This window comes from Pelmatolapia mariae, linkage group LG17 (genome assembly GCF_036321145.2).
Source record: "Pelmatolapia mariae isolate MD_Pm_ZW linkage group LG17, Pm_UMD_F_2, whole genome shotgun sequence".
Lineage (NCBI taxonomy): Eukaryota > Metazoa > Chordata > Actinopteri > Cichliformes > Cichlidae > Pelmatolapia > Pelmatolapia mariae.
This window is the reverse complement of record NC_086242.1, coordinates 6,385,787-6,400,933: the sequence shown is the minus strand read 5'-3', so window position 1 is coordinate 6,400,933 and position 15,147 is coordinate 6,385,787. Positions and strand designations below refer to the sequence as shown.

The 15,147-nt window shown below is 39.1% G+C and overlaps 1 protein-coding gene across 1 annotated transcript; it reads right to left on the bottom strand.

Moving 5' to 3' along the window:
* Window positions 1–1,777: 1,777 nt before the first annotated feature.
* Window positions 1,778–13,068, bottom strand: atxn10 (ataxin 10). Its single transcript, XM_063460391.1, has 11 exons — window positions 12,931–13,068; window positions 12,154–12,345; window positions 11,752–11,837; window positions 11,111–11,207; window positions 10,841–11,005; window positions 10,663–10,743; window positions 10,280–10,436; window positions 9,991–10,108; window positions 9,577–9,761; window positions 5,511–5,574; window positions 1,778–3,745 (listed from the first exon to the last, which is right to left on the bottom strand). The coding sequence occupies exons 1-11, from the start codon at window positions 13,059–13,061 to the stop codon at window positions 3,561–3,563; spliced, it is 1,461 nt and encodes a 486-aa protein (XP_063316461.1). The 5' UTR covers window positions 13,062–13,068; the 3' UTR covers window positions 1,778–3,560.
* Between the last annotated feature and the right edge of the window lie 2,079 nt (window positions 13,069–15,147).

Genomic DNA, 15,147 nt, shown 5'->3' with positions numbered 1-15,147 from the left:
GAACACGCTAACTGGAAATACTATGAAGTAAGATTGCAGCGGAATGCGTTCAACTCTACACTGTATTCGGTTTGAACACTGAAAATGAATTATTTATGTCAAAATATTTTTCACACTTAGAGGATGGTTAGCAAATTCACGTGCTCTGGCATTTTTTTCTCTCTCTATTTCATGCAGGCCACAATGATTTTGTCATATGGAAGCTCAATTACAGCAACTAAACAGCAAAAATAATCTTTTTCCATTTTTTCCTCCCATAAAGGGCAACTTACTAGTGCTTTATTCTCTTTTTTTGCACTCACGTGGTTATGTTTTCTTTTTTTATGTCATGAGACATTGGTTAGTTTGGGGAGCTGTTGGGTCATGGACATACACTCACCGCGATGCTTTCCTACGCCAAGAACCAAAGAGGCAGAAAAATACACATGAAGTACTTTTAAGCACCGTACTTGTCAGTTTGAACGGCACCTCGTCTTGACTGTGTTCACTGTTTTGTTTTTGGAAGGCTCTTGACTTCTGTGAAAACCATGTAAGCCTCATTGGAACTCTATAGAGGTGCAATCAGGTTCAGATACATCCAGCATTCCCATGAACGGCAGAGACGTGGAATTCCACATTCATGGTCTGTGCTTACACAAGGCCTTCCAGCGCGGTTTAGGCCTGCCTGGGTGGATGGCATGTACCCCAACCACACGGAAGAGGGTATGTGAGGATCAAAGGCCTCAAAGCTATTTTTGGACAGAACCCTTAATGTATTCAGAAATGTTTATTTAGGCTTTATATAACTTACAAAACATTTTGAAGAGTATATTTTTATATGAGGAACATGGCACTTTATGTCATTTAAGGTGGAAAGAAAGTCACTATTTAGGAGTGCTTTCTGACATCATTGTATACAGATTGAAAAGCTTTAAGTTATTTGGAATTTTTGTTTTTCTTCAAGGTTCCTAAATTGTAAATATTCTACATGTTTTATCAAAAGTTGACCAGATCGTCTATCTTCACATGATCCTCCATAACTCAGAGTGGGCTCTAATAGTTAGTTGTCAAATAAACGTAATGCAAAGGCAAGTGGAAACCACTATTAAAGTTGACCTATTATGCTTTTCCTTGTTTTCTATCACATATATAATGCTACAATGGTGGGTGCTCATATTAAACATGGAAAGGTTTTCAACTGAAATCCTGCTTCAGACTGCACTAAACACTTAGTTTTAGTGTGTTTTTCCAACTTTGGCTCTGTGTAATATTCACTGAGAGGGGGTATCCTAATATGGTCATCTAAGGGACAAATCTTGTATTTGTAAATGGCATCCAATCAGAAGAAAGTTGACTTAAAGAGAGGGTTTTATTAAAGGAAATGGATGAATACAAGATAAATAAGGATTATTTTGAACTGTGAATCACTCAAAGCTACTCTAGAGTCCAAGTATTATAATATGCAGCTGGACACAAGCATAATAGGTCCCCTATAAAAAAAACAAAAACAAAAAAAAGGTACATGGAAGGTGCTTATAGACAGTACATGGGAAGTGTAAAACAAAGTGCATGTATTTTGTATTTGTCTTAATGGTGCTTTTGGTTAACAGTTTCCTAAAAGCATAGCTATAACTTAAAGAAATTTAACTTAATCTGTATTTTATTTGTTTTGTCGCAAAATTAGAGTCTGCAACACAAACATTGACAGTTGTATTTCATTCTTTTTTTTTTACCAATAAAACTTCTAAGGCACCTCTAGCTTTTTTGTTTTTTGTCACAAAAGGCCAACAATATTTCAATAAAAACAAAGAGCTCTTTGATACACGCAGTCCTTTATTATGCATTAAACTCATTATTCATAACCTCATAGTACGACCCAAAGAAAATGAAGCTTTGAAACCCCAACCAGAAGGCACAAGTACATTATAGTAGAGCCCTGTGGTGTAAAATGCTGACATGGGAAACAAGAAATCATGACCTTGACCAATGTGGTACTAATGTGTTAGGAGATGACCACATGGCTGCAGCCATGCCACCTCATTCAGCCAGGCTGACTTGCACAGGCTCTTTCCTGTGAGGCTGAAAAGCATTGCAGCCATTCAGTCAAGTGCGACTAACAGCTGTTTTGTTAGCCGTCTGAAATCCTGGGGACCGGAACCCCATAAGCTCCGTTCACTATGTTGGCGGATCGAGAGGAGAGTCCGACCAATTGTTTCAACACATTTTGTCATTAAAAAATCAGGGGCAGAGCAAACAGGGTGGAGCAGGGTGTTGGCAGGCGCATAAAGCGCTGCTTTGTTGAGTTGTCAGGACCGTTCAGCTTATCCAGCAGCAGGAGGGATGACATTCTGCAAACTAATGCTTATGGTCTGATTCCTCTCACTCGCTCTGCAGATGCACAATTCCAGTATGTTCCTATCTACTGCCTACTGATGTAGAATTGCTATCACAGGTCAGCAGACCAAACATGGCTACAGCTAAATAGGAAATACAATATTGATGAAATATTCCAGGAAAAGTCTCCGGAGTCTGGTATAATAAATAATAGATTGCTCAAAGTATTGTGAAGTGTAAGTTGGTGTTATTCTAGAATGGTTAGAAGTCATCCTGCATGCCATGATCTCTCTAATGACTTATTTTTAACATTAATGGATAGAAATAGAAGATTAGGGTGAAATTCACAAAACTATGTTAAGTATTTAACTAATACTGTTATAATCCTAAAACAAGAATAATTGGAAAGGCAAGCAAAAACACGGTAAACACACTGGGCCTTGTTTTTAAATAACGACACGTGCATTTGTATTACTGCATTTCCCCCTTAAATCGCCTTAGCTTATAATATCATTAATACCATATCTGTGTAGATAAGTGGATATTGGAAATACTTGAGTAAGGTCCTCATATCATGACCACGATGCCTCCATTTAATTAGGTAAGGCAGGGAGGGGGTAGATTACATCATGTTTTGGTCATTCTCTGTTTCATGGTTACTGCAGAAGTCACTATGAGCCTGGGATTAAACCCAAACCCCTGCTGGTATCATCTGTGTCTGTGAAAAGCAAAAAGCCAGGATATTGCAGTGCTCTTTGTCTTTGGATTAAACCGCAAAGCATCAGCCCTGCCAAAAGTTACCAGCATGTGCTCACCACTAACAAACTCTTCATTTCCCAGACTCGGATCAAGACAAAGCCAGAGCTCCTGGCATCCTGACCTCTGCTTCTATACCACGGATCTTTTGTGTACATAATAGTTTAGGCTTGAGTACCAGCATTACTGAGGTAGAAAAGTATGTTATAGAGCATAATACATACTTTTCAGATCGCACTTTTTGGATTATTGTGTGGGCAGCAGTGTGACTGTTAGTTATCCTGGACAGGCGCAGATAATATTTGTCTAATACTAAGCAGGCCTTTAACCTGAAGAAGCTGCTTAAGTACTTGGTAACATTAATGAGGCTTTTAACACAAGCTGCATGTTCACCCATTAGCGTACACATTTCATGTATTCCTTCTACTTTACATGGAAACCTGTTTATGGGTTGAGGACCTTCTTTCTCCTCGCAGCCTCGCAGATGTTTTTTAGGAGTCTTTCCTGACAGGTTTGAGCAGCAAGGTTCCATCTCGCTCTTCCACCAGGAAACCCAACTCCCTGAGCGCGGAGTAGTCAGCTGTGCCGCAGCGTTCCAAAGTGGCAATCAGTTTCTGGTTCTCCAAGTTGTGTTCCAGGAGGTTCCTGATGGTGAAGATTGCCCACTGGCTGATGACTAGAGATGCCCAGTTAAGGACAACGATGTCAAAGTTTCTGCTTTAGAGAGTGGAACATGCAGCTTTTCCATTTTTTATTTTTAAACATATTTTTCAATGACTTATTATGCTTATTATTTCCTTATTTTCTCCTCATATTTATACAGCTTCGGAGGTAGATCTTCATATTAAAGATGGGAAAAGTTTCAAATAATACAGTCAGCATATGTGGAAGCAATCCTTGTTAGACAAAAGCTCGGGAATCAGTTTCTGGCTTTCTCAGAGAGAGGGGATTTCCATAATACAGTAAGGCTAAAAGTAGCCCCACCCACCTGCTCTTCAAACCTTGTGTTTCCAAGGGGCAGCCAATGAAAAGAAACCAGGTTTAAAGAGAGATGAATAGCTGAAACTACTCATTTCAGACAAAGGACAAACTGAGCGGTTACACCAGAGCCAAGTTTATGAGAACTGTGGATGATTTTGAACCGATTAAAAGTGAGCATAATTGGTCCCCTTTAACATTAGAGTGATTTGTAATTGCAGAAAACCCAGCTGGGAAAGAATGTCATGAGAGGGAGAAAAAAAAAGAAAAAAAAACCCCAAAACAAAACACATTACTATTGCCTAAAAACAAACATCCATTTAACACTACTGCATCAATTTAAATCAAAATTTGTGGTCTTATTCAGTCTCTTTTGGAATTAAATTTTGTATATTTGTACAGTAAAGCCGGTGAGTTTGCACCCCCCCCCAAAAAAAAAAAAAAAACAACTTTGCATCAAGCTACAAGGTAGTAGATGTCATGCAAGATGGATCTAGGAAATGATTTGTTATAGAAAGAAAATACAATACCAACAAAACCTGGAAAATAGATCAAGCTCTTTCAACTCATGAGCAGTTTTTATTTTCCTTGGGTCATTGACTACAAAGACAGCCTAACAAACAAACGGGTTTGTAGACAGGTTGTGTATGCTTTGCATTTCAGGTCACCCCATACACATTTTTTTCTAGATAACTAAATTTTCTAGACAGGATGTAATGGTAGATAGACAGGGTTGTGGTTCTGTGTGTGTGGATGTGTCGGTAAGCAGACATGGAAGATAAACATGGGAACAAAGACAATGACCTGAAGACATATGTGTTTTCTCAAAGACTGTCAAAAAGTTGTGACAAAGATACATTATATGTGAGCTCCCTCCAGTTTAAAGTCAGGGTTTGTGGGTCTGATGAATGTGGTGCTGGAAGCGTCACTTCCTTTTAGTGCAATAAATAAGTGAAAACTGGAGCTCCGCAGTGTACCAACTGTTTATTTTCTTTCTTCCAAGGTCTGCTGGCACCCATCAGCTAATTGAATCAAGCCCAATAAAGTGTAACTCCACTGGATAGAAGAAGAAAGTTTAGCATTTTGCTTTAGTTGTGTATTGAACTGGATTTAAAGTTTCCAAAACAAAATTTGCATGTTGAATCAGCCATTTCAACACCAACTGCAACCCATCACATGATGCTGTCAACCATCTGCAAGCACAGCAACATAACTCTCTTCAAATTTCAGCACTCTTTCCTTGCCAGCCAGTACACGCTGCAACAATTAAAGCACAATGCAAAGTTGTGTTTTGTTTTTTGTGCATGGGCAGGCAAGCCCACTGGCTTTACTGTACAAATATACAAAGCTTAATTACAAAAGAGCCCACAAACTTTTTGCTTAAATATGAAGAATGATTTAAATAAACATGAAATATGGCTACATTACCACAGCTTCACATTTATACTTCACAGAAAGGATACAAGGATTGTTGCTGTCAATGTTGCAGTTATCCAAGATGAGGGGGATGCCTTCAAGTTCTCGCACCTGTGGGATATAAGAAAATGATATAAAATATAGAGTAACTCAGCTGCCAGGTCCCCTGCTAATTTCACAGTGTTAACTTCTAATGAATTAGAATGTAATTAATTACCCAATTTCTTTTTCTTGTTTTCACTGTTGTTTGTTAAACTTTAACTGTAACATATTACTGTAACGTAACGGAAGGTGTTGTTGACTACTTGATTCATTATCATCACTTCACCTGTCGGCTCAGCAGGTGTACTCGCAGTGAAACAGAGTAGAATGAGACAAAACTAGCACAACTATAAATGACAGCAGTAAGCAGCTGCCTGATGACTCTCACATTGAACCAATATGAGACCAGTGTAAATAAATCCTCAAATGCCAATTTAGTATATTTATCCTTGGAGGTGATTTATTCCCAAATTATACTTTCCAAAATCAGGAAAAAATAGAGCCTGACATAGCTTGACACAAAATGATTTTGGCTGCTCCATCCACCTTCATCTCAAACTATCCTCAGCATCCTCTTTTTAAACCAGACCTCTCTGTGGATCCGCCTTCATTACGTCCATGAATCGTCTCTCTGGTCTTCCTCTTTTTCTCCAGGCTGGCAGCTCCATCGTCAATATCTTTAATGAAATATATCCACTTTCCCTCCTCTGCACATGTCCAAACCAGCTCAGCCTTGTGTCTCTAACTTTGAACTGTCCCTCTGATGTACTCTTTCCCAGTCTTGTCCATCCCTGTCACTGCAGCTACTACAGCTCAGGACATCAATTTTGTTCTTGAAAATCAACCAGTACCACTCATACCTCAGGTATGTCAACTGGACCGACTTGAATAACACATTATTTTAATTTAACACTGGTATTGGATCAGTACTCAGCATCTGCTGAAGTAAAAACATTTACATGTCAACACCACAAACTGCCCATTGTTTATGCAAGAATAAAACCAGATACTCTTAATGAGATGTCTTATTAAGTGAACAAAACTATAGCAAAAGGTTTTGCTGTACAGTCTCTAGTTACTTTATATCTCTTTTTCAGGAGGAAACAAATCTATATAAACTTACTTAAATTGAGATACTTTATATCCAAGATTTACTGAAAGAATTTGTGAGACGTTTATCGAAGTTCACGATTCGAGTTAAGAAACAGCAGACAAAGGAACAGTACAGAGATGCCCTTAGCAGAGCCTCACATCCATGCAGACAAAGCAGTGTGGTTGTGGGTTAGTCTAAGAGCACCACAACAGGACGATCTGTTCTTTATCATGTGTCTCATTCTATAGGCTTAATTGTTGTATTTGCTTTCTGTTGCCCTCTGCACGCCGTTGCGGTTACCCTCCAAACACACTGGACCAACAGAACAAGACAAAGTGCTGAGTTACAGAAAATGGAAATGTCATTTACACTGTCAAAGAAACACAGAGCACGCAGGTCTGCGTTTTCCACTTTAGGAATCATTGTCTGAAGTTACTGAAATTATATTTAAACTCATAAAGGGATGAATAACAAGCAGCTGGACCCTGACTTTCAGTCCGGCACAAGCAGTTCCTCGCTTTGCATGCACATCTTAAATTACAATCTCTCCCAAAGGTGAACAGAACGACATTTGGTTTACTGGAAGAAATCTGGGTGAAAACAGATACGTGGTGATTTCTGACCACTGACAGACCACAGATCAGCATCCATAAATATTATACAGGGGCCAACTGAGGGTGGCCATCCCACAAGCATTCCACAAATCTGTTTCTATTAAGTACAACCGAGTCTACAAAGTGATGTTGATACTGTCTGCTTTATTACCCATCTGTGCTTTACGCTGATAGCTGCATGCTGAAAGATGTCAATTGAGAAAAACTGATAAGATTTCTAGAATAAACAAGAAGCTAATGTTTCACATTTGAGCGGAAAAGCGAGTTGTGTTGAAAGAACCCACAGCCTCTCGCTCAATTAGACCTTGCACTCGTTTGCACTCCTCAGGAGATTTGGTTTGAGGTTGCATGCAGCAGCCCATTTACTAGAACCTGCCTCTGAGCATGATCATTTAGTGGAGAGGTCAAACAAAGCAAACTAATTCAGGTGGGCCTCCCAAACCTCGCAGTCACATTTACACTTTTGACCCTCCAACTGTGTTGGACTGATCAAGGGTATTTGTTTAAATGCTAGGAGACCAAGGATCGAATTAGAAGGGCAGACCAGCAGACTAAAATAAATGTAAGCAAAGAAAAACATTTCAATTTTAGGGTTTGTAAATATTTTGCTTTTCTAAATTCGATAATTGTTTTAAACCATAATTTCCTGACAGAACTATCAGTGCATATTATAAAACTAACCAAAGAGGCTTTGGGCAATTTTCAATATGCTAATGTATCTCTCCGCTTCCTTCACTTGACTCGTCCTTGTGTCTTACCTCCTCCTCCTACTGAGGATGGGAGAGAGACAAGGAAGAGAAGCATATAAGCACCGACATTTACTAATGATGAGAATATCCACATTGCCACGTATAAAACCTTACCACTGCTCATCTTTCACAGCTAGATAGCTAGCACGTACAGGTAGGAATCAACAGGCACCACGTGATAAGATATCATGACAATATGATGTTCTTGTGACTTTTTTTTTACATTTTGCAATATGCTGAGTGTTGCAATAACATATTTTGTGATTTATTTTTTTGTAGCTGAAAATGATGTCCTAAAGTTAACTTTCTTTTTGGATTATTTTTCTACTGCAAAATGAGATATTCAAGCACACAAACACTGTCACCGAAACCTGCCATCCATGCTGCCGGACAGAGTCAGTCTCCTGTCACTTTACAATTACATGGTGTCAAGTTAGCAATTACATGTAACCCATTTCTGATAATACAGCAATTATCTGTAATAAATAGGCACATAATGCTGTCTGTTGCAGTCTGCATAGACAAAAAAAAAAAAAAAAATCACTTTTAACTATCACATTTGCTCTCAGCAACCTTCCTGTTCTACAGGAATATAACCAGAATGCAACCACTCAGCTGAGTCAAGTCCCCTCAAATTGTGCTCATTCAGACTGATAGTAGTATGTTGGTAGTCTTCCTGCATTTATAAATTAAACAGCAATTATTTAAAATAATCTCTTAGAGAGTGACTGCAGTCATTCCAAGTCAGACTGCAACCGTTTGCAGAAAAGCTTCCTATCAGGCGACCTGTGCAATCACCTTGTGATCAAAAGTGGTCATGACTGTTAAACTCTGCGCAGCCATTTAGTACAATATGAAAAAATTCAATACAATCACCAGTCAGCCAGCTATTTGTTTGTAGATGCAAGGTGGTTGCTGTCCTATTTTTACTGTGACTGAGTCATTAGCGTGCTCTGAATTAGAAGGTAGCGTTGTTTGCTCAGCTAACATTTATCTCATGAAGATGGTGCATGAGATAAGCCCTCTTTTTCGAAGTATTCTCACAGTATTATTTAATAAAATACTGATTTTTTGTTGTACCTCTATTGACAATAATGGCAAGGAAAATATTGTGATACCATACTGCATAGATTTTTCCTCTCCCCTACTAGATAGATAGAAAAAATAGCTAAAGTGCTTGAGCAGATTTCCCCACCTAACAGTTATTTCAAAATGCCTCCGGGTACTTATTTGGGCAGCTATTTTGAAGTTTTACTTAAAGAAACGCTTCAGATGTGACAGATTTAAGTACAAGACTCTGTGAGTGTCTGTCTCTGACAGATAGGTAGACAGACATAAAGTTCTCTTTATGTCCCGCTAATAGTATAATCATGAAATACTGTATGTAAATTCTCAACATATTTAAAATGGCAGCATATGAAGGACTCTGAGGTGCAGAAGTAAGATTTTTAGGTCAAGGAAAGACAGAGGACAAGTGGAAATTTGACTCAGCACATTTAACTACTTCTGATCTGGAAATTATGGCTTACAGCAAAATTCTCATTCACTCTTCGTCACAGTTGTTATCAAGTACCACCACAAACTTCCATCCCTCCACTCATTCATTTATCCAAACCTTGTTCTGGTTGTTGGTATTGCTGTGGCAGAGGTTTCCTATGAGCCTGATGAGGTGTGCCTTAAAGCTGATGACAGGAGAATAAGAAGAAGAGTCTCCATCTCCACTGAAGGAGGAGAAGTTCTGAGCAGCACTGAAAATATTCTTACTGGCCTTCCCAGTGGCGTGTACCTGCTCCAGGAGCTCTGCATGGACAGTTTGTGACAGACAACAGGAAAAGCAGAACACCTTCTGAGAAGCAGCATAAAGCTATTCAGATTATAGCTGATTTTGACAAATGAGATTCTGCTTTCCTCCTTTAAGAAACAGATTAAATGATAAACCTCAAACTTTCCAGCATTTGGACTTTGCGGGCTGTTTAATTTAATGTCTGCTGTTGCTCGGTTGTTGACTTAATGGCTGTTTTTCATTTACCAACAGTAGTTACTAGAAGGTCTGGATGATCCTGTAGGAACATGAACTGCTTGTGGTCTGAGGTCATCTCACACAGCACATCCAGCAGACTAATCACTGTTAGTGCCTCCTGCAGGACCTGCAGGGGATTGCAACAAACGGGGGGCAGTCCACAGAGTGAGAATCTTTTGAGACACAATACTGAGAGTCAAAATGACTGAAACATAGGTTAATTCATTTCACACAGGGTAAGACTAACAAACGCAGGGTGAAAAACCTGCGGAAAATGTGTTGAATTTATGATCTGTACCTCATCACTGGACGCAGAACCCGTAGCAAGTGTGAGCACAGCGCCACAACCTTTCTGGAAGGAAGTGGCCAGGAAACGAGCCACACTGGGAGGGATGCCACAGTCTTCTGAGCCCTCCTCTCTTAGCTGGGCTAAAAGTAGCTCTAATAAAGTAACTCTGAAAAACAAAATGTACATCTATATGAAGCATCTATAGTTTTTATTTAAATATTAGCTGTTTTTACTACTATTCTGTGCATCAATTCTCTGCAGTGCAAAAACCAAACAAACTAAAATAATAATAGGCTGAAAGGTGTTGTAGCATACATTTAACCAGATTTTTTTTTACAATTCTGTTTAAATGAATTGTTCATGTTTTTGTCCAAACAACAAAAATGAAGTACCTATCATGGTGAGACATTTCAGAGTACATGTTCTCCACCAGCGATGAAGACCTCAGGAAATGCTGTGTTGCAATGAGCACTCTGAAAAATCAATAAATAGCAAAGGGAAAGTAGCACTTAAATATGCCCTTAATGCATAACAACAGTTTTCAAGTTAGTACCATAATGATGCACTTACGTCCAGTCCAGCTCAGGCTGAGTCCTGCAGAGCTCCATCACCCTGAGAGCCAGCTCAATGTTCTGTGGCTTGGACAAATCTTCCACCTTGGCCTCATCCAGGCATGTGTGGATTACCATCGAGGTGTAGTTCACGGTCTTCTCATCGTCAGTGCTAAGCAGCTGCCTGTTTGGATACGTTCGGGTTGACAGAATTACCAATATAGAATCTGCATGTGATTTTGGAGTCAAACAAAAAGATGAGGGTGAGATTTTGGCACACAGAACTTACAGGAAAAGGTCTGGGAAGCTTATCATCCAAATGTCATCTTTGCACAACTGGTTACCAACAGCCAAGTTACCAAGAAACTGGATGCCACAGCGAAGAGCTGAGCCACAGAAAACAGATCAAAAATAAGAAAAAACATTCAACATTCATTTTCCTCCATGGTGTATTGCTTTTATGTCCCTCTAGACTGTTAAAGTTTTTTGCCTACTCTTGAATACAAAAGAACTTGACAGAACGGTTTCTTATAAAACTCAAAGAACCCTAAAAAAACAAAACAAAACAAAAAAAAACAGCTCTTGATAGTGACATTGTGACAGGATGTAAACATTAATGACATCCTCCCCTAACCTGAGCTGTAATATTAGCTGGATGCACACTTCTTCTGGTTGGCGGATGTAGACTGTTGACAGAAAATAGTTCTTATATGAAACTGCCTACACAAAGGCATAATATTTTTTTTAATTGGTCAAAGTCATAATTTCTTTTACAATTTGAGCACCACAAGACAAAAACAGCACAATCTACTTCCATCTCTAACAACCTCTATAGCTCACTTCAAAACAATTTAGTTGGCTTTGAAAGGGACAAAGGAAAAACACATAAGTACTGTACCTTAAGCATCAGTGGCTGAATTTTAGACTTACGTTCGAAGATTGTATCTGGAATCTCCATATTTACAGTAGATAAAAATCTCAGGAGTTTGAGGGATACATCAATGAAACCAAGTTCCCTAGTTGACAAAGACACATTATGTCAAGTGTTTCTTTGTCTTAAGAAAGGAGGCGCCCAATAATCTAACAAACTTTGACATAATATTATAATAAACTGCAAAAATAGCACTTAAACAAATCCTGCAATTGCAAAGATATAATTGTACAAGTTCCTTAAACATAAACTGCCAAATTTTAGCAGGAAAAATGCTCAAGAAGGATTTTTAGCAGAGTTTCCAAATAAATCAGTCACTAAACTCTATGACCATTGTTTACTTAATTAATTTGTATTTTCTGAAAGATCCCCCTCATGCTGCTTTGTGACGTCGGGGATACCTGAGCAGACTCTGGTTACGTATACTCTGGACACAGGAGTTCCTCTGAGCTCTGAAGCACTCTGCGGTCAGCTGGAGCTGCAGGGTAAAGGTCTGCACATCCTCACTGTCCAAGCCGGCAGCCTGCAGCTCTTCACATAGTCTGGTCAGGACCTTCACAAGAGTGGAGAATGTCTCCTCCTCCACAGCATCTCTGACAACGACAAACAGGTGAACAAATACACAATATTCATTTCATTTGCAGTACCCTCACTGGGAGACCACCAGATATAAAACACAGATGTAGTTAATAACGCGGTATTTGCACTACATTAGCTGGATCTTGCGTGAAACACTGTCTTTTTTCCATTAAGAAAAAAATAAACATGAAGTTTACAATTTGAATCCAATGTGCGGGATACTCCTGTGCTACAAATACTACAGAAGGGAGCATAATGTCACGTGCACAGGCCGTTAAATTTTAATAAGCAGAGTTAGCTCCTGCACAGGAAAAAAAATGCCAGTAATGCTTAAAAATGTGCTTTTAGTACAAAACAGCAATAACAGAACTTAAACAAAACCACGTATTTAAGCTATACTGCTGATATGTATTAGTTGTTTTTTTTTATGCTGCAACGACAATTATTAGGTCTGAATGAGTTCAGAAACCGGGCGTGCCGTTATATTTGGCAGTGCGTAGTTGACAGTTGGGTATTTTCAAGTTACTGCTAGCTTAGCCGGACCGGCACTGATACGGCCCATTTCCGTATAAAACATAAATAAATTACCCACACCTCACCTGTATTCGACATCCCGCAGCGCAGCTGTAAATGTTTTTAAAGTCTGCAAGTGTTCAGGTCCGTGTTTTTCATTTAAAATGCCAGCGATGGACGCTGAGGTCCCCAAAATGATATCGGTGGAAGCTGCCATGTTTGCCTGTTTCACGCTTGTGGGCGGGACGTCCGGAAAACTCTTTAAGACATTATTGGTTCAAATCAGTATGGGGCGGGGACTGAGCATGTGCTGCTGTTTTCTTGGTGAAGAGTCGCCTAGACTGCTGTGTAATGAAGGCTGTGACTGCAAATAGACTCTACAGAATGAATTTTCATGTGTTTTTGGATAAAACTGTGGGTAAAAATGACTTAACTATTCTGTGTTTGACTGTAATGATTTGATTAAGCACTTAGCACTGAGAAAGACAGAAGTAAGTAGAAAATAGAACTGATGAGAGCCATCAAGCTTCTGGAGACCAAGGTTATTTTAGTTAACTAAAAAAAGGTACAAACTAAAAATACATATGAAATAACATTTTAGTTGACTAAAATAAAACAAATAAAACATAGACTTAAATGTAAAACTAACTGCAATTATTTTGTGAACTTGGAAAACTAACTAAATTTGTTTGGTTTTTTTTAAATAGAGAGACCAAACTCTATTTAAGCTAGTCTAATTTTGTACCCATTATAACCTCCCTAAAATTGCTATAGGCTGCAGCTGCATTCACATCTCAAATCCATTCACCAAAACCAACATTTGAAAAGTTCAAATGTCAATCCATTCAACCCAGATAGTTTATGGAACAGCTACTGCAACTGCAGCTACAAAGCCGCAAGACAAGCCTTTGTGATTTCCATGTAGAGTGGCAAATTTTAGATTACAGATCCATTATGGTTGTCCCTTGTATTTCCACTGGCCTGGAACAACACAGCAGCGGTGAAAAGCAGCTCGCTGCTGAGAAGAGTTGATTACGGATGGTAGGAAGCGTCCACCTCAAGCAATTTGTCAGCCTTAAAATGAGGCAACGAAAGAAGCAAACATTCCCTTTATAGAATTCCCATTATTCATTTTTCAAGTGGAATAACTGGAAATATCCTCACAAACTGGAAATGCCGTGGCATGATCGGGGAATCTGAAGAGTTGAGTTACAGGAAAAACAGGACATCCTATCAGGGTTCAGCCATTCTAGAAACCTCAGTAATGTTAACTAGACGGCGGCTGGTTTAGTCTGCTGTGGCAGACGATCTAGCTCTCTAGGAAAAAGAAAAAACAAAAACATCAAGACAATCAACCACACACACAGTTTTTATTATTCACAGATGATCGGACATTGTGCCTGTACAAAACACAATCAGCGTTGTTAAATGAAACACTTTAATACCAAGTGAAGCATGTCGAATTTGGTCTTTCAAGACAGAGAAAATTGCAAGGAGAAATGAAATGGCTCCTTGTGTCGAGCAGCAGTTTGTCACAGCGGCACTCACGACAGCAAACTGAGCTGAACCTAAACACAGCACACAGTGGTTAAGGAAATTATAAATGTTTATTTGCACCCTGATGGTCTAATACCAGAGCCTGTTTCATTCCACTCTTGTAAAATCCATGTTTCAACACATCTGGCATAGCGCTAACAAAGGAGAAATTCATTTGTAGTGCGAACATTTTCAGCCATGCGTGAAGTGTGGCTCTGTGAAGACATGCTTCAATTCAGACATTCGTGGACTCAACATTATGTAACCTTCTCATTTTCATCCCCCCGAGTGCTCTAATTTGTGGTTTTGAGTGAAAGGCTGCGGTTGAATAGTTATTTGCTGCTCTGAATGAATGAAAATCTCTGTTATGTGACATACATGAAACAAAAGTAAAAGTATTTAGGATACTGTAGTGTTAACACAAAACAGTTTCCTTAAGGCACTTGATATTGTAAGGTAAAGACAGGACAGTAAAGACAGCTACAGTAATACAGAGAGAAACCCCTCAGATGACCCCCTATGAAAAAGCACTTGGCAACAATGGGAAGGAAAAACTCCCTTTTAACCAGAAGCAGTCTCCGGCAGAACCAGGCTGTAGAAGGGGCATGCCCATTCATGTTCTGTTAGACATCACCTCTGCTGACTGGGGTCACTCAAGTGGACTTCTCTAGCATATTTGTTGTGTTGGAGCCTTTTTTAAAATCATCTTCTGTAAAATTATATTGATTTCTGTGCAGTTTATTGTGTAAACACCTAATCCAAGAGGT